Source organism: Schistocerca cancellata, chromosome 2 (assembly GCF_023864275.1).
Source record: "Schistocerca cancellata isolate TAMUIC-IGC-003103 chromosome 2, iqSchCanc2.1, whole genome shotgun sequence".
NCBI lineage: Eukaryota > Metazoa > Arthropoda > Insecta > Orthoptera > Acrididae > Schistocerca > Schistocerca cancellata.
The window spans coordinates 290200159-290226234 of record NC_064627.1 but is presented as its reverse complement, the minus strand read 5'-3'; the positions used below and the strand labels follow the sequence as shown (position 1 = coordinate 290226234).

At 38.7% G+C, this 26076-nt stretch overlaps 1 protein-coding gene across 6 annotated transcripts in view; it reads left to right on the top strand.

Moving 5' to 3' along the window:
- LOC126161644 (cell division cycle protein 20 homolog) overlaps positions 1-19493 on the top strand; it is a 93377-nt gene extending 73884 nt beyond the window's left edge. For 5 of the 6 annotated variants that reach the window (XM_049917620.1, XM_049917622.1, XM_049917623.1 and 2 more), the window contains exons 9-12: positions 412-539; positions 13255-13402; positions 13569-13670; positions 18918-19492. In XM_049917620.1, coding sequence (XP_049773577.1) covers positions 412-539; positions 13255-13402; positions 13569-13670; positions 18918-19106 — 567 coding nt within the window. In that variant the 3' untranslated portion in view covers positions 19107-19492. Of the gene's footprint in view, positions 1-411; positions 540-13254; positions 13403-13568; positions 13671-18917 lie in introns of all 6 variants that reach the window. The other variant, XM_049917619.1, reaches the window with a different exon arrangement.
- The last annotated feature ends 6583 nt before the right edge of the window (positions 19494-26076 follow it).

The window sequence follows — 26076 nt, the reverse complement described above, 5'->3', positions numbered from 1 at the left end:
GTGTGCGGGCGCGGGCGCGCGCCTGCCTGCATATGTGCATTTGGTCGTTCTTCAGACTGGGACTGAATACATATTTCTGATAGCTGCGTCATTACAGTTAAATAACAGCTGTCTACATTGAAAGTTTGTGTTAAATGTACAAGTAACGCACTTAATAGTGCCGTTGGTAACAACATAATTCTCATCAGAGTAACATTTGTTGCCATATCGATTTATATAAAAGCAGTACTATTGTCTCTTAAATTTAATTTTTGATTATATGTAAATAAACATGTGCTGGACTGGGATTTGAATGTAGATCCCTGTTGACTGCAGGTAGTGTGCTACCAGTTCAAAGTTTTGTGTGTTATGTATTTGTTGATTTAATCAGCTCATAAAACCTACTGTTCTAAGCATAATTTCTATGTTTAGGTTTGTGGTTTGAAATGGTCGCCAGATGGAAGGTATCTTGCTAGTGGTGGTAATGATAATCTACTGAATATATGGCCTGCTACACCAGGTGGAGCACATACTCAGACTACACCACTTTACACGTTGAGGTAAAATCCTGTAGTAGTTATTGTGTTTTGAAAACACATTATGCTTGTATTATTGAAAAACCATTTAAAGTATCTGCAATAACAAAAACAATCTATTATTGACAAAATTATTTAATCGATAGACACACAAACAAACACAAACATACACACAAAATTCTAGCTTTCGCAACCAAAGGTTGCCTCGTCAGGAAAGAGGGAAGGAGAGGGAAAGACAAAAGGATATGGGTTTTAAGGGAGAGGGTAAGGAGTCATTCCAATCCCGGGAGCGGAAAGACTTACCTTAGGGGGAAAAAAGGACAGGTATACACTCGCGCGCGTGCACACACACACACACACAGTGCGAGTGTATACCTGTCCTTTTTTCCCCCTAAGGTAAGCCTTTCCGCTCCCGGGATTGGAATGACTCCTTACCCTCTCCCTTAAAACCCATATCCTTTTGTCTTTCCCTCTCCTTCCCTCTTTCCTGACGAGGCAACCGTTGGTTGCGAAAGCTAGGATTTTGTGTGTATGTTTGTGTTTGTTTGTGTGTCTATCGACCTGCCAGCGCTTTTGTTTGGTAAGTCTCATCATCTTTCTTTTTAGATATATTTTTCCCACGTGGAATGTTTCCCTCTATTATATTCAAATTATTTAATCGGATAGATAAAAAGCTATTCACCAAGTGGTGGCAGCACACACACAAAAAGACAAAAGACTGATGTAATAAACTGATGTAATTAGCAAGCATGGGTTAAAGGGGAAGAAAGGTGGGTGAGGGAAAAGGACTGGAGAGGTCTAGGAAAACAGGTAGATTTTGGGAAAGTCCCCCCTGATCCAAGACTCTGGGTGACTTTCCCCAAAATCTACCCGTTTTGCCTAGACCTCTGCAGTCCTTTTCCTTCACCCCTCTTCTTTCCCCTTCAATGCATCTGCCTGAAGGAGTAGCCACTGGCTCCAAAAGCTTGCCAATTACAACTGTCTTTTATGTGTGTGTTTTGCCACCACTTGTGGTAAGTAGCTTTTTTATGTATCCATTTGAAGCATCTGATATTTAAAACTGTGGGTAAAAATAATGCTGCAACCACTGTTGTGATTTATCTGAAGTCATTCTGAAATCAAATAAGATGGAGTTTCATAAAAATTTTGAATTTAAGTTATTTACTTGATTTTCAAAATACTTTCCACCTACTTCTAGGCACTCTTCATTCTTAGAAACGTTTCCTTCCAATCACATTATTCTCCCTCCATCACTAAGGTGCATTTGGTTGTTAAAAACTATAATTATTATGACCAGAAAGTGTAAGAGTGCAGTATTGCAAGATTCAACCGTTTGTCTAAATGTACTTATAACTAAAAAAGGTTTAGACTTAAGGACAAGCATTACGTTCTACATAACAGCAGCTGTGAACTGAGAATACGAGGGTATTTCGGAAAGTAAAACTACACCGTACGCCAGATGAACAGAAGAGTTTTGGCGAGCAAGTTGGCAACACTGGTGTTAACCTTGAACCGTTGGCTTTCTCCTTGCGGTCATTTGGCAGTTGAATGTTGCTTCTAGTTGGAGTAGGTCTTGTTTAAAATGGCTGCGCCGATTCAGAATCCCGCCAAATGCAAAGTGCGCTCTGTCATAAGTTTTCTTCATGCAAAAGGTCAGCGACCTGCGGATATTTACAAAGAAATTGTTTCTGATTATGGGAACATTATGAATCGACAAAATGTAATGAAATGGTGTCGTCATTTCTCTGAAGGTAGGACCGATGTTCATGACAAACAAAGAAAAGGTCGGTCATCTGTGATCTTTGATGCCCTTCTTTGGAGAACAGAGGAAGCAATTCGTGCGAACAGACATCTCACACTGAAAGAATTGCATCAGATCATACTGGACGTGTCAATGACAACTCTTTGTTGTTGTGACTGTCAAGTTAGGATACAGGAAATTGTGTGCGCACTGGGTCGAAAATTGTTAATTGAAGAACACACAAAGAAAAGGATGGGCTTTGCACTCGACTTCCTCACAAGCTATGCTGAAGCAGGTGATGAGTTCCTTGATTACATTGTGACAGGTGACGAGATGTGGGTTTATCACCAGCCACCTGAATCCAAGCAACAATCAATGCAATGGCACCATTTGAATTCACCAAAAGCCAAGAAATGCAAAATGTCGATTTCAGCAAAGAAAATCATGGCTTCCGTTTTTTGGGACAGAAAAGGCGTTCTTCTGTTGGAATTAATGCCTCCTGGAACGACAATTAATGCTGCTGCATATTGCCGGACTTCGAAACGTCTTCGAAGGGCAATTCAAAACAAATGCAGGGGAATGCTGACAAGTGGAGTCCGCTTGCTTCATGACAATGCTCGGCCTCACACAGTGCTTGTAACCAAAGCACTACTCAAACAATTCAAATGGGACGTATTGAACCATCTGCCATACAGCCCGAACCTTGCGCCCACAGACTTCTATGTCCTCTGTTACCTGAAGTCACATCTTGTTGGAAAATCATTCCACGATGATGAATAGATCAAAGATGAAGTTGAAATGTGGTTCCGACAACAGGCGGCAACCTTCTATGACTGTGGGGTACAAAAGCTTGTGCACCGACTTAACAAATGTTTGGATAACGAGGGTGATCATGTCAAAAAATAACAAATAATCCAGTTAATAAGATGTAACTGACATTTTCTAAATAAATGTTCTATTTCCGGACTGCAAACCGTTGTATCTTTACTTTTCGAAATGCCCTCGTACAATAATTCACTTCATGACGTTAGATATTGCCAGCTGTGATAAGTATGCTCTCATCTTCCAACAACCACAGTGTAATTTGTGACATTGTTAGAACATTAAAGTGACAAAAATAGATTTTGTCACCTGTAACACTGCTGTTCACATATCTTTACGTCACTTGATAATAGCTGGGCTTGTATTTGTAGATATGACACATTTTTCTTTCCTCACAAGTTTTTGTATGGCAGTTGAGTGACCCCGCAAGAGTCTCAACATCAACGAGAATATCGTCTGACTTGAACACACCTGTCTGTTATCAGAATGAACTTGAATTCTTTCATACTCATGATGTAATTGCAGCTTTCAGTGGAACAGTGTAAAGTATATATTGGCTTTTACATTATTACATACTAAAATACAGCTAAAAGGTATACCCACTGATACCCTCTAGTTTTTCATTTTGTCTTTTTGTGATTTTGAATGTTACCAAAATTGCTTTTTGGTTTTATGTTCCTCAGTTGAAAGCCTGGTTTTAAGTTGCTTCCTGTGCTTGCGTAATGTGGAAAACGCTTCTCTGCATAATTACTGAAGATTGAAGCCATTTAAACTTGGTTCCTGTCTGATAGGCTATAATGAAATTCTACAGTTTAAGATAAATAAGTTTTATTTTAACACTTGGAGGACCAACATTAGGGAACTACCTAGAAGGACTGCTAACAGGCATTTTGACTGGTGAAGTTTTTCTTCTTTGTTTTCAGTTTTACTTAAGTTGCTTCTGTGCGGTGTCGTTAGAGGCACATTATGCTTATCACACAAATTCTTTATGCTGAAAAATTTCTGTTTAAAGTATTGTTATTGGTGTGGTCTACAGTCCTGAGACTGGTTTGATGCAGCTCTCCATGCTACTCTATCCTGTGCAAGCCTCATCATCTCCCAGTACATACTGCAGCCTACATCCTTCTGAATCTGCTTAGTGTATTCATCTCTTGGTCACCCTCTACGATTTTTACCCTCCACGCTGCCCTCCAGTACTAAATTGGTTATCCCTTGATGCCTCAGAACATTTCCTACCAACCGATCCCTTCTTCTTGTCAAGTTGTGCCACAAACTCCTCTTCTCCCCAATTCTATTCAATATCTCCTCATTAGTTATGTGATCTACCCATCTAATCTTCAGCATTGTTCTGTAGCACCACATTTCAAAAGCTGCTATTCTCTTCTCGTCCAAATTATTTATCGTTCATGTTTCACTTCCATACATAGCTACACTGCATACAAATACTTTCAGAAACGACTTCCTGACAATTAAATCTATGCTCGATGTTAACAAATTTCTCTTCTTCAGAAACGCTTTCCTTGCCATTGCCAGTCTACATTTTATATCCTCTCTACTTCGACCATCATCAGTTATTTTGCTCCCCAAATAGCAAAACTCCTTTACTACTTTAAGTGTCTCATTTCCTAATCTAATTCCCGCAGCATCACCCGACTTAATTCGACTACATTCCATTATCTTCATTTTGCTTTTGTTGATGTTCATCTCATACCCTCCTTTCAAGACATTGTCCATTCCGTTCAACTGCTCTTCCAAGTCCTTTGCTGTCTCTGGCAGAATTACAATGTCTTCAGCGAACCTCAAAGTTTTTATTTCTTCTCCATGGATTTTAATACCTACCCCGAACTTTTCTTTCATTTCCTTTACTGCTTGCTCAATATACAGATTGAATAACATCAGGGAGAGGCTACAACACTTTCTCACTCCCTTACCAACCACTGCTTCCCACTCATGTCCCTCGACTCTCATAACTGCCATCTGGTTTCTGTACAAATTGTAAATAGCCCTTCACTCCCTGTATTTTACCCCTGCCACGTTTTAGAATTTGAAAGAGAGTATTCCAGTCAACATTGTCAACAGCTTTCTCTAAGTCTACAAATGCTAGAAACGTGGGTTTGCCTTTCCTTAATCTTTCTTCTAAGATACGTCGTAGGGTCAGTATTGCCTCACGTGTTCCAACATTTCTACGGAATCCAAACTGATCTTCCCCATGGTCAGATTCTACCAGTTTTGCCATTCATCTGTAAAGAATTCACGTTAGTATTTTGCAGCCGTGCCTTATTAAACTGATAGTAATTTTCACATATGTCAACACTTGCTTTCTTTGGGATTGGAATTATTATATTCTTCTTGAAGTCTGAGGGAATTTCGCCTGTCTCGTACATCTTGCTCACCAGATGGTAGAGTTTTGTCAGGACTGGCTCTCCCAAGGCTGTCAATAGTCCTACTGGAATGTTGTCTACTCCCGGGGCTTTGTTTCGACTCAGGTCTTTCAGTGCTCTAGCGAACTCTTCACGCAGTATCATATCTCCCATTTCATCTTCATCTACCTCCTCTTCCATTTCCATAATATTGTCCTCAAGAACATTGCCTCTGTATAGACCCTCTATATACTCCTTCCACCTTTCTGCTTTCCCTTCTTTGCTTAGAGCTGGGTTTCCATCTGAGCTCTTGATATTCATGCAAGTGGTTGGCTTTTCTCCAAAGGTCTCTTTAATTTTCCTGTAGGCAGTATCTATCTTGCCCCTCACGAGATAAGCTTCTACATCCTTGTCCTCTAGCCATGCCTGCTTAGCCATTTTGCTCTTCCTGTCGATCTCATTTTTGAGACGTTTGTGTTCCTTTTTGCCTGCTTCACTTGCTGCATTTTTGTATTTTCTCCTTTCATTAATTAAATTCAGTATCTCTTCTGTTACCCAAGGATTTCTACTAGCCCTCTTCTTTTTACCTACGTGGTCCTCTGCTGCCTTCACTATTTCATTCCCCAAAGCTACCCATTCTTCTTCTACTGTATTTCTTTCCCCCATTCCTGTCAATTGTTCCGTTATGCTCTCCCTGAAACTCTGTACAACCTCTGGTTCTTTCAGTTTATCCAGGACCCATCTCCTTAAATTGCCACCTTTTTGCAGTTTCTTCAGTTTTAACCTAGAGTTCATAACCAATAGATTGTGGTCAGAGTCCACATCTGCCCCTGGAAATGTCTTTCAATTTAAAATCTGGTTCCTAAATCTCTGTCTTACCATTATATAATCTATCTGAAACCTTTTAGTATCTCCAGGGTTCTTCCATGTATACAACCTTCTTTCATGATTATTGAACCAAGTGTTAGCTATGATTAAGTTATGCTCTGTGCAAAATTCTACCAGGTGGCTTACTCTTTCATTTCTTAGCCCCAATCCATATTCACCTACTACGTTACCTTCTCTTCCTTTTCCTACTGTCGAATTCATCACTCATGACTATTAAATTTTCGTCTCCCTTCACTACCTGAATAATTTCTTTTATGTCATCATACGTTTCATCAACTTCATCATCATCATCTGCAGAGCTATTTGGCATATAAACTTGTACTACTGTAGTAGGCGTGGGCTTCGTGTCTATCTTGGCCACAATAATGCATTCACTATGCTGTTTGTAGTAGCTTACCCGCACTCCTATTGTTTTATTCATTATTAAACCTACTCCTGCTTTACCCCTATTTGATTTTGTATTTATAACCCTGTATTCGCCTGACCAAAAGTCTTGTTCCTCCTGCCACCAAACTTCACTAATTCCTACTATATCTAACTTTAACCAATCCATTTCCCTTCTTAAATTTTCTAACCTATGTGCCCGATTAAGGGATCTGATATTCCACGCTCCGATCCATAGAACGCCAGTTTTCTTTCTCCTGATGATGATGTCCTCTTGAGCAGTCCCCACCCGGAGATCCGAATGGGGGACTATTTTACCTCCGGAATATTTTAACCAAGAAGACGCCATCATCATTTAATCATACAGTAGAGCTGTGTGCCCTCGGGGAAAAATTACGGCTATAGTTTCCCCTTGATTTCAGTTGTTCGCCGTACCAAAACAGCAAGGCCCTTTTGGTTAGTGTTACAGGGCCAGATCAGCCAATAATCCAGACTGTTGCCCTTGCAACTACTGAAAAGGCTGCCGCCCCTCTTCAGGAACCACACATTTGTCTGGCCTCTCAACAGAGACCCCTCCGTTGTGGTTGCACCTACGGTACGGCTATCTGTATCGTTGAGGCACGCAAGCCTCCTCACAAACGGCAAGGTCCATGGTTCATGGGGGGAGGATTTAAAGTATATTGAAATTGACTTTTTTATTTACGATGTCTTTTGTTTCAACCTTTATTTAATTAAATTTAAAGTATATTTAATTAAATAAAGGTTGAAACAAGACATTGTAAATAAAAAATCAATTTCAACTAAACCTGCAAATGCAAATAAACATATAATGTAAAACATTTTTTATCCGTATGAATTGTGTTGTCATGTTGTCAGAGCCCCAATCAGGTCATAAACATATATTTAGTACAAAAAATAAAGAACAATGGACACAATCGCTGTAGCAGTAATGAGAAAATAACATTTTTTCTCTCTAAGGCCATCATTGTCAAAATACTTTGCACTTAACATACTGAACAGTTCCAGCACATGTACCACATTAGAATTTCTTGCACTGGACACACAGATTTTTGGTTTTGTTCGAACTTTTGTATCCGTATCTTACTTATTGCAGTGGTTGCAGTGAATGTATGAACAGGTCCTCTGCTTGATTGTACATACACAGAGGAGAGTTCTGCTAATTTGAAAAGAAACATTCAACAAGTAACTTTTTTGTGTTGTCTCTCTGTGAAGGATCTAGGTATTGATTTTAGCAAAGTTTAGGATGTTGAAAAATATGTACATAGGCCATCTGCGGCAGCCAAACTTGAGTGTACAGACGAGACATCTGGTCCAGAATATCAACTTCAAATTTAGTGGTATTGTAGAAACTCAATTTCAGGAAGTTTCTTCTGCATTTGTTCATCCACTGGAACTGACCGGTGGATTGTGCTCAATAGAACATTTTTCTTGCTCTTCCCTGATATGAAGTTACTGTTGTCACCAGATTTGTATAAAATAGTATCCTACAAAGATCCGGCAGTAGACTTCACTGATGGAGGAAGTTATCTTTGGGTTTTCTTCAGTGTACGCACAATGTCTGTGTTCTCCTGCTTCGGCTGCTCTGCAAGAGGTTTGGCTGTGAAGAAATTGTTACATGTTAAATTTTTTCCTTTTGAAGTGAAGGTTGCATGAGACATGTAACAACATGCTGTGCCACAGGTATGTTAGTGTCAGCTTTGCTGACCCAAGTAAGGAAATCCATTCACCAGATATTTACCACTGGTTCTGCTGCAAGCCAGAACTTGAGAACAAAATCGTCTGGTTTATTACTCATGTATTGTATAAAGTGGCACCAAGCTTTGCATAAAAAGACTCTCATTTACGATTTTGAATGCATCTGGTTTATAGTTCTTGATACAGTTCACTACAAATGAATTCCAGACTGGGGTAGCTGCTGCAAAGCCATCAGTCTTGAGTCTTTTGGCAAGAGGGTGATTGTCATTAGATCTTACAAATCAAATGCTTCTATGAACTTATTTCTTCCCATAGTGCGAGAAGAAAATGCCGGACCCCACATTTGAGACCACAGATGTTTCAGGGGGAAATTCTTTCCTCCATGCACTTTACCATACATTATAGCTATGGCAGCATCTAATTGGGCAATATCAAGTACCCATGTGTCATCTTGCGGAAGTTCTCGGGCTCTAATTTCTGTAATGTTCATGTTCTGTAGAATATTGTTGTCTATCAATACTCGCCATGCATTCAAGTAATTGCCTGCAACTATAAGTTTCTTAGTATTACACGATGGCACAGGAGTTACCACCCACACACTGTGGCGCTCTAATCTTCCAGGTGCCTGCCCTGGTGCAATTAGACCACACTGTTTCATCGGCTGCAGTTGCTTCACTTCCAACTTATAGATGGTGAGATGGATTTTTCCTTGCCTGCAAGTAGGAATTTGTGGTGCCACTGGAATCGAACTTGTGAGCACTGGGTTACTTGTATGTTGTTGTACAGGTTCTGAATATTCATCTTTCAACTCAGATGATTCGCTTTGTTGTATTTCATGGGGCTGATTTCTGTGTCATCTCTATAATCTTACCCAGCTCATCACATTCAAAAATATATCTTCCACTGGTACACCATAATAATGAGGAGCAGCACTGAAACTTCTGCACAGCGCAAAGCACAACGGTGTATTGCAGAGAACGGCAACTGAAGTATGTCCGCTCTTCCACTAAAGAAAGTAAAATGGGGTGTGGTGGTGGGGGGGGGGGGGAAGAGGGGGAGGAGGACAGATCACAACAATAGAATAAAATAAGCTAAGTGGATGAAAAGATCCATTGTGCCTTTACAGGCATGATACGTAAATCCATCTCACCAGTCAGAATGACTGGCTGTGGTCCTTGAAGATAAAAATGTTCATAATTCATTCAGTTTTCGGTCTTTTACTGAAATTATAAACCACTGAGGTAAATTAAGTCATGAAAAATAAGGCCTATAAAGTAAAATGCAAGCTTTTTTTTTTTATGTTGAACAATGCTCATAAGGTCCTTCTAGTGTTAATGAAACAACACATGATGATGATGATGATGATGATGATGGCTTTCAAGTAGTGTTTACAAGCATTATGCAATAAACTTTCTCAAGCTCTGGTCTAGTCCTGATTTGGTGGGCATTAAAAGTTGAAACAATTCATGCATACTGCTTTGTCTCCTAAAACTGCAAACCTAACAGTTACTGTACTGAATGTAGCGTTGTTCATAGTTGTGTTATTCAATGAAGCATTGGGTTCGGCTGAAAATTTAGTATTAGTTCGAACAGAAGTTAAGATGGTAATGATAAAACAAGAGCTTTGCTATTGCCTCTTCTGGATAATATATGAACTAACAGTGAGCCTTGCAGATGTGGTGCCTCTTATGAAAAACATGTGAACGACACAGGGATTGTTACATATTATTTCATAAAAATGTGCTTTGACTTTGGTTTGCAAGGTTATCAAATGATGTATGTTGTATGGTTTTTTTTTTCAGAATACTTAGAGATTTCTGAAGGGTCTGGTTTGGCCAGGAACTAATAGCGAAGCCTAAAAAATTTAAATACGGTCATAATTGTCACACGCTTTTGGCACTCCTTGGAAAAAGCATCTTGATTTCTGAGGTGTTGGTTGGGACCTGACAGTAATCTAAAATTTAACAGCACATTCTGCTTTGTTTCATCTCTTATGCCACTGCATATGTACATACATTTGTAGAATGTACAGTAATTCAATCATTAGGGTCACCTTCTTATGTAATTGGTCAGTATCACTTTTTGCCATGTGCTATCCTGCATTCTGTGTATTTTTCTTGCAAGAAGACTATCCACAATAAGTAAAATAAGAAACTATTTTAAAAGAAATATATTTATTGAGCATCTGAAATTAGACTTTATTTAGAAGAGTGGAAATATCTGACTTCAAAGTGTTCAGTGTTAATACTGAGGATGTCCTTTAGTGTCACGTCCTGAAGATCAGACCACTTCTTGTTTTTATTTTTTCCATTGCTAAGAAAAGCTGTGGACAGCAGTAAGTTGATCCATACATGCAAATGATCTGTGTGGCATTTTTGAGGAGTTTGTGAAATATATTTTTGCTCTAATGCAAGATACCACCATGACAAACTAGCATGTTGCAGTGTCGTGTCTTTCAGCAAAGTAGAATTTTGCACGTTGGTAACTTCCGACTGGGGTGATGATGGCAGTTAGTCGGGTGAAACTGAGAAAGGGGTGCTGAACTGTTTCATTTCAAAAATGGCGAAGGTATCTTATTTCAGAAGTAGTGATGAGTTGCCTTATATTGACTTGATAATGGCTGAAACCGGCACCTTCAGGTAGTTTTAAAGAAGACAGATTGCTAAGTTAAAATTCCATCAGCCACTTGCCTTTCAAACAAATGTAACTTTTCCATGAAATACCTGATTTGGTCAGCATGACAGCTATTCTTTGTCCTGCAATGACAGATTGAATGAAATTATACAGATGGATAGTTAAGTCAACTAAGAATGCTAGGTCTGATGGCTATTTTAAATCTTTCAGACAACTTATTTCTTCCCCTTTCATTTCCAGAGGGAGATATTTCCTCACAAATGGCAAAGAAAACATCAAGAATATTTCTCTGACTCAGCCAACAAACTGTACTGTGGTATGGTATGTCTCCATACTCTGCTAACATGTCTTCCAGTAATCCTTTGAATTGACAATTACTTGCACTATGATGAAGCACAAAATTCAGCCACTTGCTCACAACTTCAATTACATCACCTAGTTCCACTCTTAGCACACAGTGCCACTTAGTGAATGAAACAATGAATAGTGAAAATGTCTTTGCCAGATCTGTTCTCGAGTTTAAAAGTCAAACAAAAAATGAATCCTTCATGATGCCCAATCGTTCGAAGCGCACCGTGTTTGCTACAGAATGGAGCTTTTCCCAATGCCAGTTCAAAATGTCCACTGTTTCACAAATCACTTCAAAACTATGAATTCCCTTTGCTGTGTAATCGAGTAGTACCACATCAAAGAGTTCCTCAGTTACATGTAGACACCATGCACAAATATTGAAAGTTGACCACAGTCACACATATCTGTGCTTTCATGAAGTGCTAGCGAAAATATAACAAAGCTCTCTCAGCTTTTACCCTGAGCTTTCTCTCTTAATTCGCTGCAATGTCCAGGATTTGACAAGACACTGTTTGCTTCAATTGCTTGCAGCTCCCATAGAATCATTCTGCAATTGCCGCCATGCATGATTTTACGAGAGGTCCCAGAAAACAACTTGCCACTTATCGCTATAATGTGAGTGGCTTTATAGCTTGCTTGAATTGCTGCTTCAGTTCAGTTTCCTTCACGGTCATTCACCGTGAAAAGTACAAATGTGTTACAGTACATGAACTATGCTGCATATTTCTGTAACTTCAATTCTAAGAATTCTTTTTAAAACTTACGTCTCCTGGCATGTCATTCTTAAAACTGACTACTAGCTCTTTGCGTGCTTCGCCTTCTATCTGCTCATAATGTGCTCCATGAAAAAGTGTATAATGACACTGTGTGTTACACTTCTTAGCAAAATTAAATATTTTACTACATACAAGGAACTGCGGACATCCATTCCTCTCAATGAGTAGAAATGTAGCCTCCAATTGAGGCACAGGACTTCCCTGACTGACGATGGCTGCCTTTGAACATGGATTACTGCAGCTCAATGCAGCCAGGACACAGTGAGTTTGCCTTCCCCCCACCACATGGATCACTCACCACAGTGAGAGCTACTCCGCCCTGGGGCACTGTTGGAGTAGCCTGCCCAAGAGGTTAGCAACTCTTCTTAGGTGAATCGACTCGCATTCAGCTATTCAGCTTTAGTTTGTTAGACAGCACAGGTCATGAATTATGCATTTCTGCGTACGTAAATAAATATGATGGATTCCTAAACTCTGAGATAGGAATCTCATTATAACTTTCAGAAATTAATCACTTATTAGAATTTATATTAAACAGAATCATTTGTGGTAATTCAACATATTTTGAGAGTATTACTACTAAAGTAAGGAGATGATAAGGTTCACATTACTGCAGAACTATCAACATTTTAAAGGTAATTTTTTGATTATAGAATAATAATTAATTTTCGCTTCAATATAAAATTGTTGAGAATTTTTTTTGTGGCCACTTCTGACATGTTAACTGTTGGCACTCGGCTCAGAAAATTCAGCTGACAGTAGTACATTTCACCAGCATGAGTGGCTAGCATTGTCAAAGGTCCACCCTCCATTATTAGTGGTGGACTAGAGCTCTAGAATGAAACATTGCTGAATAATGTGAATATTTACATACAGTTTTTGATCTGCATGAAAGTAGAATTTAAAAAAACCTAAATGTTATTAAAATGCCTTTGGTTATTAACATTGCTGTTCCTGAAATGATTCATATGTAACAAAATAGTACTATGCTCCATGAGGTTTTGTCCAACAATCATGTTGAGGTGTATCTATGAAATTACATGGTAAATTTTCATAATGGTTTCTAGTCAACATCAAGCTGCAGTCAAGGCACTTGCATGGTGCCCATGGCAGCCAAGTATCCTTGCGAGTGGTGGTGGCACTGCAGATCGGTGCATAAGATTCTGGAACTGTAGCAATGGGAACTGCTTAAAAACAGTAGACACAAAATCTCAAGTAAGTTCAGTACAAATTGGCTATTCTATCATTTTATATGTTTGCATGCAACCATAAAAATGTTTTTCATATGCAATTTGGTGATAATCATTACAAACTAAATTAGTGTTGCTAGTTGATAACATGTTTGTCAAAGTAAAAATGTGTTTCTCGGCTCTGTTTCCAGGTCTGTGCATTGTTATGGTCAACAAATTACAGGGAATTTATATCTGGTCATGGATATGCTAACAACCAATTAGTCATATGGAAATACCCATCGATGAACAAGGTTAGTAGCTAACTAGAAAAATGCTAGTTTTATTTTCAGTGTACGAATAATTTGAGATAAGAACAAAAGTTACACAGGGAAGACCCAAATGGAGAACCGGTGTACAAAAGAGGCTGTTTAGTGACTGAGAGATTCAGATGATTCACAAATAAGCTCTGGAGAAGACAATATGTTCTATCAAAATGGAAACATGGGATAATGATTTTATGATCACAAGGCATAATAAGAAAACAGAGGCTATCATAAAAAAAAAAAAAAAAAAAAAAAAAAAAAAAAAAAAAAAAAACTTTGTTGTTTCAGGAAGGGAAGGAGCTACACGCACAGGTTATCAGAACTCAAATAAGAGCAACACTTAATGTAACAGAGGAACTCATGTTTATTCATAAATTATGTAAAAGCATTGAAGGGAGAAAAGCTTTTCAGCATATTTGAAAACAGATCATTTCCACATTTAGTTGAACTGCATCATGCCATAGTGCCTGGGTATCAATAGCTGTTAGTACTGCAGTGCGCTGCATTTAAACTCATGGATATGTCAGCAGAATACGTTGTTGTTGTTGTTGTTGTCGTTGTTGTGTTCTTCAATCCTGAGACTGGTTTGATGCAGCTCTCCGTGCTATTCTATCCTGTGCAAACCTCTTCATCTCCCAGTACTTACTGCAACCTACATCCTTCTGAATCTGCGTAGTGTATTCATCTCTTGGTCTCCCTCTACGCTGCCCTCAAATGCTAAATTTGTGATCCCCTGATGCCTCAGAACATGTCCTACCAACCGGTCCCTTCTTTTTGTCAAGTTGTGCCACAAACTCCTCTTCTCCCCAATTCTATTCAATACCTCCTCATTAGTTTTGTGATCTACCCATCTAATCTTCAGCATACTTCTGTAGCACCACATTTCAAAAGCTTCTATTCTCTTCTTGTCCAAATTATTTATCGTCCATGTTTCACTTCCATACATGGCTACACTCCATACAAATACTTTCAGAAACGACTTCCTGACACTTAAATCTATACTCAATGTTAACAAATTTCTCTTCTTCGGAAACGCTTTCCTTGCCATTGCCAGTCTACATTTTATATCCTCTCTACTTCGACCATCATCAGTTATTTTGCTCCCCAAATAGCAAAACTCCTTTACTACTTTAAGTGTCTCATTTCCTAATCTAATTCCCTCAGCATCACCCGACTTAATTCGACTACATTCCATTATCCTCGTTTTGCTTTTGTTGATGTTCATCTTATATCATCCTTTCAAGACGCTGTCCATTCCGTTCAACTGCTCTTCCAAGTCCTTTGCAGTCTCTGACAGAATTACAATCTCATCGGTGAACCTCAAAGTTTTTATTTCTTCTCCATGGGTTTTAATACCTACTCTGAATTTTTCTTTTGTTTCCTTTACTGCTTGCTCAATATACAGATTGAATAACATCAGGGAGAGGCTACAACCCCGTCTCACTTCCTTCCCAACCACTGCTTCCCTTTCATGTCCTTCGATTCTTATAACTGCCATCTGCTTTCTGTACAAATTGTAAATTGGCTTTCGCTCCCTGTATTTTACCCCTGCCACCTTTAGAATTTGAAAGAGAGTATTCTAGTCAACATTGTCAACAGCTTTCTCTAAGTCTACAAATGCTAGAAACGTAGGTTTGCCTTTCCTTAATCTTTCTTCTAAGATAAGTCGTAGGGTCAGTATTGCCTCATGTGTTCCAACATTTCTACGGTATCCCAACTGATCTTCCTCGAGGTCAGCTTCTACCAGTTTTTCCATTCGTCTGTAAAGAATTTGCATGAGTATTTTGCAGCTGTGAATTATTAAACTGATAGTTCGGCAGAATACACTACAGAAAGAAATTGCAGCACCAAAAAATAATGTAGAGTAATGAAATTTTGGGGAATACCTTTGTATAGGTTAAGTATGTAAGTGATTAACATTGCAAGATCACTGATCAGTGTAAGAGTGAGACAAAACCAATGCAAATGCTAAATGCTGGTACATTAATAACTGGTGTAACTGCCTGTATGTTGAATGCAAGCATGCAGACGTGCATGTATTGTGTTGTACAGGTCTCAGGAGTCAGTTTGTGGGATGGAAATCCATACCTGTTGCACTTGGTTGTCAACACAGGGACGGATAATGCTGGTTGTGGATGATGCTGGAGTTGCAGTCAGGTGTCCCATCTGTGCTCACTCTGAAGCAGAGCTAGTGATCTATCATGCCAAGGCAAGTGTCGTGTTATCCTTTAGAAAACACCTGCGGGAATATTGTTAATTACAGCACATTAGGTCAAATCAATAAATAGCTGTACAAATTTACAGTCAGGGTGCACTGGGCAACCATGAGTGCTGTCCTGCTCTCAAACAAAATTGCACCTCACATCTTAACTCTGTGTACATCCAGTGTGTCTAGTATGCTGGCACCAAGGCAGAAACAGCTTTCATCAGAAAACACAACAGAGGTCCATCGTGCTGTCCATATGGGCTCTCGTTTGACACCACTGAAGCACTGAAGTTGCAAAAGGCAATGGTTTGGGGTCATGCGTGCTGCAGGATGTCAGACTCAAAGCTGTCCTTGAAGTAACATATTTGTAAGAGTTCATGGTCACTGTGGACCCAACAGCTTTTAAAGTTGCTGCTGCAGATGTAGAATGTTGCACCAGAGCCATACGCTCAACATGATGGTCTTCTCTCTTGGTAGTGTCATTGGGCCATCTGGAACCCTGTTCTTCTTGTGATTGTACATTCTCGTGAGCACCATGTACATGTACAGTGGCTGCATTCCTGCCAAGGCTGTTTGCAGTGTCGCAGAAGGAACCTCAAGATTCTTGTAGCACTATTTCACAACCTTGTTCAAAATCAGTGTGTTGATAATATTGTCTTTGGCACCTCAAAGGGATTTTTAACTAACATCAACTCACAATGTCCAAAGGTCACAATGCTCATAACCGTTACAGAGTGTATTTAAAGCAAACCTGATTTGCAACTTCATAGTGGCTCTATTAGCACCAATCCTATAAGACTGGCCCAAAATTTGAATAGACATCATCCTTCAGATGTAGAAACAAGTCTACCAGTTTTCGGTTGTTGTACAACTCCTCCTTGGTGTTGACACTCCCCCCGCCCCCGTGTATAGCTAAGAAATTTGTAATCAATATCAAAAGTAATATAAGTTTTCTAGACAGGGTCCCTATTCAATAAAAAAAAATTGATATAGATTAAGATTATAGAGCGCATTAATAATTTCTATTATTTGCGCTGTAAAATATCTTACCAAGATGAAATAGACATAAATGTAAGATTAAAAAATTCCACACAATTTGTGGTAAAATTAAAACTTCTAAACGTAGTTAAAGAATTGTTGCTAAAATTTCATGAAATAAGATTAGTACAGTTCTTCGGAAATGAAGTGAGACATGGGTACATCAAAAGGGACGCCGTTGACTACATATGACGAGATAAGGAAAAATGAAAGTAGTACACATGGTAATTCCATGGTTGAATGTAAATAATCAAAAGGATAAAACTAAAATCTCACCAAATAGTGAGGTGTTGAGTGGTCAGTAGAAAACTTTTCTAAGGTCTTGGCGTCCTTCAGAGCTGATGACTTCTGTCCGTCTGTGGCATCTTTATCGTACCATTATAAAATGTGGGTGTGGGACCTGCCTTTTGCACACAGGCAAAGTGGCAAAGAGCAGATCAACCACCCAGTGGTGGAACATTGATTCACATGTGTTAAAATTAAATGGCTGCTTCACAATCTCTAATTTGGAGCCCAGCTCCCCCCAAAAAAACCAAGGGTTTCTGAACTACTGAACTATGTAAATAGGAACTGTGCATATAACACAATCTCTGAACATCAAACCACCTGTCCTTAATTTCCATTAACTCTCCCACCACACACAGCTTGCCACCACCCCAAACCTGATGGAGTGATGTATGAATAGTTTCAAATGTTACTGTAGCAAGGAATTGCCTAAAACATGCTTGAGGATACCTCTGAAAATTGTAAATAGGTAAGTTTTAGTTGATGTCCGAAAGTACAATGCTGGAAAAATCAGTAATAGTTTAAGTGCATAACTACTGTTTTAGCTGCTGTAATGCTCATTTGAAAGGTTAAACTAATTTGAAGTGGTGAGAGTGAAGTTTTTGACAATTGATACCTCACTTAGTGACAGTAAGACATACGAAGAATTGTATTTATCTTCTTTTCCTGTATCATCTTCATTCTAATGAAACACATGATCTGTGTCTCATCCCACCACAGTTTTGGCACTTTTTTAATTCTGTGAGGCAGTAATCATTAATTGAATTCTGAAAGAACAGAAAAAATGGACCTTTGAATTTACATATAAAGTAAAACATTTTGGTTGCATTAAAGAACTTGTGTTCTGTTTCATTATATTGATGGGTACGCGCATGGTCCACTGGGTTTTGCTCGATGCGACACACATTATCATGCAATTAGTAGATAAATATGCATGTTGCGCATTACAGAATTCCTATTACCCTTAGGTTAAGTCACATGAGCCATGTGATAACAATTGATTTCTGCTTAGTAAATGAGACTATTATGTAGAAATTTGCAGTTATTTTACAAAAATTTTATTTTCAAAATTTCAAAGAAGTGGTCCTTCACGTTTATAAGAAGTTGTTCCTTTGTTATTGCAGTGTGTTCATATTTAAGTTTGCTCTCACACCCAGTGAGTAAAAAGACCACAATAAATTCCCAAACATTAACTGTATGTTTCCCTTTCATAATTTTTCGGCAGATTGAGCTTAATTTCTTTATTTGGATAAAGTAGCTGTAAATACTCACAAGAGATATGACCTGTATGCACTAACAAATTGATGCATAGTTGAAAATATGACATCTGACTGGTTATTGGGTGGTGCAATGTCCTACCATCAAAGATCTATTTATGGCTTAGAAATTGTGATATTAATGGGTTAGAAACTTTGATATTAAAAGACAAAAGTAAGAACCTCATAATAAATGTCTTCAATAGACACATGTGGTGATTGAATTGATCATGGTATTGCAGTGGTACCATGGTTTGTTGGGATAATTTAGTATCTCGGATATCACTGCTTTACAGAGCTTTTATCTCTGCATCACTGTTTGTTATTTTAAACATTAGAAAACAAATCATAATTTCTGGAATTTGTACAACACTTAAGACTACAATGTTAAAAACCACTGCAGTGATATATTTAAATAACTTTTGATTTATTGTTTTTTGCTATTTCCAGATTGCAGAGCTCACTGGACATACTGCAAGAGTTTTGCATCTTGCTTTGTCTCCTGATGGCAGTACTGTTCTGTCAGCTGGAGCAGATGAAACATTAAGGTTGTGGAAGTGCTTCACTCCAGACCCTGCAAAGAAGACTGAACCAGTGGAAACAAAAAGTGTTCCTAATATGATGCGTGGAATTCGTTAATTGTTGTGTCATTGGCATATTACTAAATCAAAAGACTGATGTCGTAGTGATTTGTGTAATGTGAAGGTATTCTGTACGATCTGTATCTATAAACCTAATAGGAGCAAATGTTCTTACATACTAAGTACACAGTGAGAAATGAAACAATGCGTTCTAGGAAAGTATTTCTTCCCTTTGCTGATCTTTCTCTGGAACTGTCTGTGTTTACTGCCACAGAAAAACATGACTGACTATATTGATTTTACAATAATATAAAACAAATGTATATAATTAGTGATCAGATGTCTTTATAACAATATTTATCCCACTAAGGGTTGTATACTCGTTTATCACATGTAAAAATTTCTGCATGTTTATGCTGTGAATATTATTAGACTTTTTATTGTAAAAGTAAATATTTTCCATATAAAAGTACTTTTTTTATAAAAACAAAGGCCTGCCTCTCTCTCTCTCTCTCTCTCTCTCTCTCTCTCTCATATGTGGTACTTTAGCTGCAGTGTGGCTACTTTATGATCATTATGGGTGACATAAAACAGACATGACAAGTATTACGTTAAGAAGCAACAGCTATAGCTTTCAGAGTGCTAGACAGTCTGCTTCAGAAACGGTTGCTCACCGATGCCAGAATGTGAGGCTTGGCGCAGAGGTGAACACACTGGTGTCACCACAGGGTATTCTGTCTCTGTGCAGGATGTATCGCCCTGTTGCTTTCTTACATGCACACCGCTATAACGATTCACATACATACAAAAGCTGGAATAGTTTTGCTTTGTTGCCACCAGGTAAGTAAATTGTTTTTATGGCTGTGTTTGGTGGTGCTGCAAATTTTACTGTTATCCTCTGCCAAGGAGCTATAGATAAAATATTGCCGTAATTGCCAATAACAGATTCTGACCACTGACCACTAGTCATTTATTTTGTCCCCTTACCTTCCACACTCTGCGGAACCTCATGCTTTGCCGCGTGACTAGTACATCTGGCAGGAAGGCTGCAGCAGTTGTAATGTGTCACAATGTTCATAGTATCATTGTTGTTGGCCCCCCCCCCCACGAGTGTGGTAATTGGTAATGTTAACATATCAAGTTGCGCACACATTTTTTTCTTTTTCTGTTATTATAATAGCCTGTAGCACTTTAAACTGAATTGTGTGTGAGAATTTCCCTGTCACCAAATACTGAAGGTACACATTATCAGCTCAAAGCTTAGTTTGGGGACCAGTGGTTTGCCAGGCATGGTTCTATTGGAGCTGGTATGCTACTGATTTCTTCTACTTGTCCAGCCAGTTATAGGGCCTATAGTTTAAGAAAGATTCTGAACCATGGGGCAACTCATCACTTCCTCCACATCCGGTGATGTTTGTTAATGTGAAAGAAGCTGACATAAAAATCATGACTGAATGGACATTGAATCTGCAACTTTGATGCCATAATTTTGCTCTTTGATCACTGATCAAACAGTACCATACCAACCCAATGCATTGTCAGTTCCCTTCCTACTCCATATGCATTTAAAACTATTTTAAAATACTCTCCGATTATCATCTTTTCCATACACTTGTACCAATATTGTGTTTGTTTCTATTGCTATTTTTCAGAATTTGCCACACAACTTTGTTAATGAGGTGCTCCATTACAATGTGATAAATGTGTGTGTATACACACACACACACACACACACACACACACACACACACACACACACACACACACACAGACTCACCACAGCAGATACATATGCTTCAGCTTAATTTGGTTCACACATGCACATACAGCCATTTAGGTATCAGTCCATTTATGATGCTCCAGTGTAGTAAATTTAAAAGGGCCACTTCAGCAACCAGGATTGAAATAGTTAAAAATGGGTAAGTATTAATACTGAGTTCACACAGTGCCACTAAGCTGTGGTTGTCTCAATCCCATTCGTTTTTGGTGATTGCCCAAATATCTTGGCATGGAGTACCATTAGTTTAATTATAAAGATGTTCTCTGATGAAAACATTAATGGACGAGGAGCTGGCAACTTCACAGTGTGGAATTCCACTGAATATTTGTTCATAAAGGGTAGCAACGCGAGGGCTGTGATTGTTAATAAGTACAAATAAAACAGCTTTGTGTCGGTTACTTGTTTTGCCACTATGCATTTTGATGGTTCACACAGTTATCTTCAGGTGGAGAAATGTTAAGTTACATAGCTGGTGTTAGAGGAGAACAGACACCTTTCTACCCCAGTAGACCAAAGGCACTGTAGGAGATGTTGCATCTCTTGTGATAACTTTTTTTTATGGAAAAGGCATTCTTAAAGTTAAAAACAATTTATTACAGGGGCAGTAGAGGCATAAAGTTGGCATACTGTTGTTTTATGTCCTCTCCACTGTACAATATATTTACACTGTAACTTCAAAGATGTTGTAATGTTGCTTTTACACAGGATACAAAGGTAATAGACAGGTGGTGGAGCTTGGTTTTCAGTTACTTGACATTACAATTCAGTTATATTAAATGGCTATATGTAAATGTGTTCTAATTTTAAAAAATATGAAAGGGCTATAATACAATATGGAACTGAGCACAGTTCGATTATTAAATGCTTCTACAGGGTCATCAGAGACAGTCTGAAAAGCTTCTAAGGATGTTGCAGGGTAAGTTGTGCGAGAAATAATTGCCGAGCAAAAACAGATGTTGGACAGTTTTCTGATTTAATTGTCATTTAAGTTAGCCAATCAGCTCATTGCACATGCAAATTAAAGTAGCCCACCAGATGGCATATGAGACTGCTCATCTGTTGGCTTTGGTTTCATTCTCACTACTGTCCCGTGTCCAATTTTTGTAAAATACTTTACTAATATATGTTTTTAATCTAAGGGAGACATAAGTTCGGTGGGTGCTTTGAAGCCAGCAACTATAGTACGGCCAGGGTGACTGGCTTTGTGGGTCGTAAGAAGGTAAAAGGTGGGGGGTGCATGGTTTGTGTGGGGTGAGTTCTATGGATTGAGGTGTTAGTCCTTGTGAGGGACCTGAGGTTTTAAGGAGGGACTGCATGTCGGTTTCAATTAATAGTGGTAGATCCTTTGTCTGCTGGGAGGATAATGATGGAGTCGTCAGCTTTCAGGGAATGTAGAGCCTAGAGTTCAGCTAAGGGCAGGTTAGGGTCATGTTGTAGGGACCTGAGGAAGGATTGTGAGGCAATGCTGGATGTGAGGACTTCTTGGAAGGCTTGTAAAGGATGATTCTGAGGTACTGATGGTGGATCAAGTTGGGATCAGGGTCTGAACTGTTCAAGGCAAGGTTCAGTTCAGGTTTGCTGTTGGAAAGGTTTTGGGATTGGGTTGCAACACTGGCTATTACATGTGAAGGAAAGTACGTCCTTCACCAAAGTGGCATGATCAAATGCAGGTTTAGGGCTGAAAGTGAGACCCTTAGATAATTCAGGAGGGGAGAGTGCTTTAGATGAGAGGTTGACATTGTACTGTTGTGACTGATTATTGGGATTATGAGTTATTCTTGGTCTAGAGGCTATGATGAAGGTTGTGGGATGTTGAGATTGGCCAAGCTCAGTTTGTAGGAGAGGCGTGGTGGTTGATGGTGTGGCTGTTTCGGGAGCTGCATAGGGGCAGGAAGGGAAACACCACTGTTCAGGTAATGTAGATCAGGGGACTCCAAACTACGGCCCGCGGGCCAAAACCGGCCCGCGTTAGCTGGCTCTGCTACTCCCTACAAGACTACATAACTAAACTTATTGTTGCACAGCTTGAAATAACAATGCGTTGACATACTCTACCTCTGTTAAGTCTTGCTAACAGTGATTTTGAGATTTCATTAACTTTGCAGAGCGCTTCTGTGAAGAAGGTGCAGTGACACACTTTTTTGTCGGTGAAATTCGCCAAAATATAATACGCCAGAATTTCGGTCAGGTATGTCCACCAATCAAAATTATGTAATTAAATAAAAATCGTGGTTCGTTTCAGTGCTAGCTATTCCCACAACCTTAGATTTTTGCGATTTCATCTTTCCTTTAGCCTTACATTACGGTGATCATGGAGTGCTAGGGTGCTTTAATCCCACTTGGTAGATCTTGGCCCTTACGACTTCGTGGAAGAGTCAATGTGGCCTAAAAAGTTTGGAGACCCCTGGTGTAGATGAAGGTGGGATAGCTTTTTGACATGGAGTCTGGCATATTGTTGCAGTTTGAAGTTGGCTTGGTGGATGATACCATCAAGGAAACATGAGGCAGATAGCTGCAGGATTTTGTAGGAGGAGAGAAGTCTGGTAGAGTGGAAATTTGCTGATGGAGGCATATAGGTCACAGATTAGCCAGGTAAGAGCAAGAGATTGCTGTATTTGAAACTGTAAAAGAGCCTGGTGTAGGTTAGGATTATAGCCAGAAACAGAGACTTTCAGTGTTAGGCATTTTGGAGTAACTTCAAGGGACAAGCAGGTTTCAAGAAACAGAATGTGGGACCTTAGTTTTGATAGTGCAAAAGCATGTTTTCGAAATGTACGGACGTAATGTGAGATGGGGTTCATCATGGCAAGAGAGGACAGTTTGGAGAGTTAGAAATCGTGGGAGTGGCACAAAAAGTAATAAATAAGATGAGGGTGGGATAGATTGAAAAAAAAGTAAATTCAGAAAAATCAGAAAAAATCCTACTAAAATTGTTAATAAGGGGTAATGAGTGGATCATCCATATGGTATGAAAAAAATGATTGGAAAAGGAAAAAATCGAGTGGGAAAGTTGTGAAAACAGACGTAATTTAAAGAAAAAAAAAACTGGGTAAACAGAAAGCAAAAGTCGCAGGAGAAAATGTGAACTACTTAGTTTGGCAATTAAAGCGATGTAAGATATGGCAACAAAAGTTGATCAGAGTGGTCTGCTGAAAAACAAACGCGAAAAAATATGAAAGAATTACGTATAAACAAGATAAATGGATGGTGGGAAAGAAAATAGCTGTTAAGTTTGCGAACGAATCCGCGAAAGAAGACCGGGAGAAGGCCATGCAGTGTAATAAATAAAAATTGACCCATCTACGAGCACAGAAATTGGTACTAGAAAAGATGTAGAGAGAAAGTGTTGTTAATCCTGGTGAGTATATTTTTTGTCTATCCAATTAAATGTCAAAAATTGATTTATTTTTTTACATTGTTTTTTTACTAATATATAACAATTTACAAATAATTTACCTTCAGATTACACTCATCAATATAAAACTGTTGTGCTTCAAGTGATTCATGGACATTGACAGTAGCATTATGTTAGCATAGTTTGTCAATCTGTAACGGCAATTAATTTGTAGGTAACTTTACTATTACATGGCATATGTATGTTTTCAACCTGAGTTTGGCCGTACAGTGTGCAACTGCTCTTTTGTTTTATTGCTTAGTTCATCATTGACGTTGATGTCACACCTTGTACAGTTTGGTTTTGTTACATAGTATCACATATATAGTAGATCTTTTAAATTTTACACCACCGCTTTATGTAACTTATGTTGTCATTATTTTCTTTACACAAGGGACTGAAGAAGGCATTCTGAAATGCTGAAACTGGTAGCATAAATAAATTGCATTCAACATACAGACAACTGAGATGTGTTTTTAATTCTACATTTTTTGTTTCATTTGTGGAAGTCAATGTTCCACTACATTACGAAGTGTGAAAGGAAGAATCTGCCATGATAGATTTTCTTTGCAAAGAGGAACGTGACCAACAAGATGCAGCATTGATTTTATGTCACAAGCAGAACTTAGGAGATGCCATATTGTGTTGAGTCATATGGAGTTGAACTCCATATTTGATGGTTTTTGTCGTAGTGTACATGGTATGAATGTAAGCTGTTTCAAAGCACCTGCACATTGAGGATATCTTGAAACAATTTTATGTACCACAGTTCTGCAATGGTGGCCCGTACACACAAACTCTTGACATGTCACACTTACCTGAGAACTCTCCCTGTTATCCAGCAATTTTCTCTGGCGAGTTCCATCAACCTGATTCCAACAAGTCTTGTCGATTGCTGTATATTGTCCACTTGAAGCTCTGTCACACGTTGAGTGTAGCATCACCTTTTCCTTCATTATGAGCACGAACAACCCAACATTGCATGTTATGTCAATACAATTATCACTGTACGCAGCTTTCATTCTATGGATTTCAATTGGAGGCATGTTTTCCACAGTTACAAACTCAATTACAGCACTGTGTTTCACATGCACCGACAGAGTTAAGTTACACACCGCCATGTTACTGCTACAATTCAGAGCTCTCCTGCAGCAGAGGGTTCCAACTTGTCAGCAAAGTGGGGAAAGTTGGTCAAGTAATACATGTGACATGTAATAACTCAACTAATATGACTATAATAAATTGGGAGGCATCACCTTTCAGTACAGCTTACTACATACATACTCTGCAAGCCACTGCACAGTACATGGAGGCGAGTACTTTGTACTAATATTGCGAATTTGCATTTGGTATGTGTGTGGTCTCTTACTCACAATTCCTAAATAAGATATGGGTTATAATGGTTGTACAGTCTCTTTCAAATAAGTTTTCTAAATTTATCCAGCACTGTTTTGGTAGACTTATGTTGTCTTTCTTCCTGCCCTTTAGATAAGAGCTCCATTGGTGAACAATCTTAGTGTTGCTGACACTGTCTGATAAATTGTTTCTGTATATTTAGACTTTAGTTTCTGTTTAATATTCCTCCAGTATGACATACCTGATTTTGTTGGTTAAATATTCATGGAGCCAATCTCATATTTGTGAAGATACTGCGTGTGATTGTATCTTGTTTTATAGGTAACAATATGGTGCAATACTGAATGCCTTCTGGAAATAGTCTACCTGTTATACCAATTGATTGAATGAAGCAGGTTGTTTTTGACATGAGTGGTTTTCTGGAATCAGTGCTGATTCTTTGAAAGAAGGTTTTCATCCAAAAATGTCGAGTTTGAGCTTAAAATATGTTCCAGGATA